This window comes from Megalobrama amblycephala, linkage group LG16 (assembly GCF_018812025.1).
Source record: "Megalobrama amblycephala isolate DHTTF-2021 linkage group LG16, ASM1881202v1, whole genome shotgun sequence".
Lineage (NCBI taxonomy): Eukaryota > Metazoa > Chordata > Actinopteri > Cypriniformes > Xenocyprididae > Megalobrama > Megalobrama amblycephala.
In genome coordinates this window covers 44,201,240-44,204,575 of record NC_063059.1, presented here as the reverse complement: position 1 = coordinate 44,204,575, position 3,336 = coordinate 44,201,240, and the positions used below count along the sequence as shown (strand labels likewise).

Below are 3,336 nucleotides of genomic sequence, written 5' to 3'. Positions count from 1 at the left end.
TTTACCTTTGCAATTTATGTCACAATAATTGTATGACCTGAATACAACTTATGCCTTATGCATACTGTAAGCTATGGTACAGCATTGCCTTTTATGCAGATTTATGTTCACAGAAAAGCATCATGGGACTTGAATTCAAAGTTCAATTGATGGTCTTCGGGAATGTGATGGGATTTGAAGCCGGATGATGTAATGTCTGTGTCTAAAATAGAACTGAGATGTGCACTGCATTTCAACCCTGTTTCAGCTGGATTTGCCATCTTAGAACAGTGAAAAAGCTTTTTTCCCTCTTTTATTCTTTCAATTGTCATTAAACCATAAAACATAGTTTTTGAGATGTTAACAGATTAGTGTTGAAAACATTATTGAAAACAATGATACCACACAGTATTTTGAACACTAAAGGGTGGAATAAACTACAAAACTTTTGCCCAGATTTTTTGAGTCAACACTTGTTGCTGAAAGAGCAAGTAAGAAATTTTTTTGTTTCAGAGCAGATTATACCTACAATTCTTCCAGTCAGGAGATGATTGTTCATGGTTGCGTTTAATTTAAAATCGAATTGAAATTATATAGTCATGTACGTCTGAAATTTACACACAAAAAAAACTGTGCTTTACATATTCATTAATGAAGTTATTTTATTAAATATGTTGTGGCGAAATTAACCTACAGTTGTTTATCGTTTATTGCTTTTTTCAGGTTGTACCCCAAGTAAAATGATCCTGAATATGGCAAGATGAAGGTATGAAACAGATAATGTTAAATGCCAACTTCCCATAAGTTCTGGCAAGACTTTCACTACTGTCACTGTTATTGATATTGATATAATTAACAGCTTGTTTATGCTGGTTTGTATATGCCATAAATAGTGAGAACTTTCCCCATGTATCTAAATGAATCTGTCTTCTCACTGGTCTTGACTTTGCACTCTTTGGAACTGCCTGAGACGAACATTTACCCTGCATTGATATTTGGAGTAGTAACATACCTGTTTATCTTACTCTGCAATTGTTACATACAGAAGGGGACGGAGACACAGGTATAGTTAAGATTGAGTTTATTGAACAACCAGAAATGGCAGGCAGAGTACAGGTGAGTGAACGTAGGTTAAGTTCGTGACTGAAGGTGATACTGGATCTGATACTTGTCTTTATCTTTCCCAGGGATCGTGGATGCAGGCAGACGTGGAGCAGACGAGACACAATGACACTCACAGGAGACAAGCAGACACTAGGAATCACGGAGAACGCTGGAGACAGGTAAGTAGTAGTTAGCAGAGTCCTTGAGGTAAGCATAACAGGTAGGTATGCGTTAACGAGACCGGACAGTGACTGAATGCTCTGGAGTGTCTTTTATGCTGCTGTGATGACTGGTGCTGATGAGTGTCAGGTGTGGCTTGTTAATACTCAGGAGAGGGAGTGCATTGTGATTGGGTGAGTGTAGAGCCTGGCGTGTCTGTGACAGCAATCTAACAAATATTATTACAATTTGCTTGAACAGGAATCTTCACAAACCAATGTACATATTGTTGCTTAACCTGCCTATCAATGATGCAATGGGGGCTACAAGCCTTTTTCCTCAGCTGCTGTATAGTATATGGTCTCAGGACAGATCTGTATCCTGCTCTGCATGTTTGCTTCAAGGCTTTTTTGTATACCTGGATGGCGGAGCATCTTATCTTATTCTTACTGCTATGGCCTGTGACAGATTTATCACTATCTGCTGCCCGTTAAGATATGGAGCCATTATGACAACCAATAACTTGGTGAAAATCATAACTGAGTTGTGGCTTTTTAATTTTTCTGCTATAATTGTAGTTCCCTTTCATGGGAACTCCTGCTGTGTCAAAGCGGGTGACGTCACTGACCAGGAAACTATAAAGCATACCCGAAAACAGAGAACGCCAGCAAGCACTCTGTGTATCTGTCTTTCATATTTATTGTTGTCTGTCCCGATATATATATATTATATCAGAAAGTGAAAATATGACTGAAATGGCAAATAAGCAATTCAGACCGTGTGCTTCTCCCTGCCCTCGCTTTATTACGAGTGGGGATTCACACGAGCTCTGTGTTATGTGCTTGGGAGTGGAGCATGCCCAGGCAGCCCTGGAGGAGGTTGCTTGCGAGCATTGCAACAAGCTGAACATTAGAACGCTCCGTTCCCACCGAGCGCTCTTTGAGGAGGGCGCTTTGGCTCGTGTTCCTCATGGTTCGGGTCCCGCTGCTGCCGAGGCAGAATGGCGGCTCAGATGATGGGGTTCGCAGATGGATCTGGTGGAGGGGTTAGAGACGGGCGCCGCCCTTTCTCTGCCCTCACCTGCCAGGTCCAGTGCCTTTTCTCTGGTGGAAGCATGCACTGCGGTTTCTTCCCCCAGGGCTGAGGCACCGGTACTTCAGATGTCTGACTCCGAGGAGCTAGACATTCTGAGTATCGATCATGAGGAATCGCCACCTCAGACACATGCATATGAGGAGCTTATGGAGGTTATAACTCGTGCTGTTGCTAAACTAAATATTTCGTGGCCAGCCGAGAAACAAGAGGAAAGATCCAAAAGCCTCTTAGATGAAAGATTTTTACCATCTAGATCTCAACCTCGGGGATTGCCATTTTTCCTGACCTCCACACTGAAGTGTCTAGGTTGTGGAATAAACCTGCATCTTATCGTGTGTTTAGTCCTGTTACATCTAACTATAGTAATATTTTAGGACTTAAACATCATGGCTATGCGACGATGCCCAAAGTTGAAGAGAAGCTTGCGAGCTATCTCTCTCCTGAGGCAGCATTGTCACTTAAATCCCCGACATTGCCCGCCAAGCCACTAAAGACAACTTCATCGCTGGTGGGCAAGGCTTACTCAGCAACGGTTCAAGCTGCAGCATGCCTGCACACTCTGTCAATCATGCAGGCTTATCAGGCTGACTTGCTAAAGGAGATTGATGAGGGTTGCTCAGGGCTGCGAAGGAGACGGCCAAATCAGTAGGCCGGTCTATGGCAGCCCTAGTGGCCACTGAAAGGCACCTATGGTTAAATTAGTCTGGTATTAAGGAAAAAGACAAAAGTTTCCTCCTGAATGCCCCACTTTCGCCTTCTGGCCTGTTCGGCGATGCTGTCACCACTGATGTCGACAGGTTTCAAGAGGCAAAGAAGCAAGCGGCGACATTTCAGAAAATTCTCCCCTGCCGCTCTCAACCTCCTGAGGCTGCTGGGCAGGAGCAGCCTCAGACGAGTACCAGCTCCTTACACAGAGCTCAGCAAAAGATCAGCGTCGCCTCTCGAGCTCCCCCACAAAAGCAAGGTGGTTGGGGGTCTGGGTGGCGGTCGCAGCCGAAG

General features: G+C 43.9%; 1 protein-coding gene across 1 annotated transcript; it reads left to right on the top strand.

Annotated features, from left to right (window-relative positions):
• Window positions 1–886: 886 nt before the first annotated feature.
• On the top strand, window positions 887–2,258 carry LOC125248302 (putative olfactory receptor 2W6). Its single transcript, XM_048160019.1, has 3 exons — window positions 887–1,013; window positions 1,449–1,856; window positions 2,092–2,258. The coding sequence occupies exons 1-3, from the start codon at window positions 887–889 to the stop codon at window positions 2,256–2,258; spliced, it is 702 nt and encodes a 233-aa protein (XP_048015976.1).
• The last annotated feature ends 1,078 nt before the right edge of the window (window positions 2,259–3,336 follow it).

Coding starts and splice junctions, on each gene's coding strand:
- LOC125248302 (XM_048160019.1), top strand. CDS start 887: ATGTATCTAAATGAATCTGTCTTCTCACTGGTCTTGACTTTGCACTCT. Junction 1,014..1,448: donor GTTTATCTTACTCTGCAATT/GTTACATACAGA, acceptor GTGAGTGTAGAG/CCTGGCGTGTCTGTGACAGC. Junction 1,857..2,091: donor CTCCTGCTGTGTCAAAGCGG/GTGACGTCACTG, acceptor TGTGCTTGGGAG/TGGAGCATGCCCAGGCAGCC.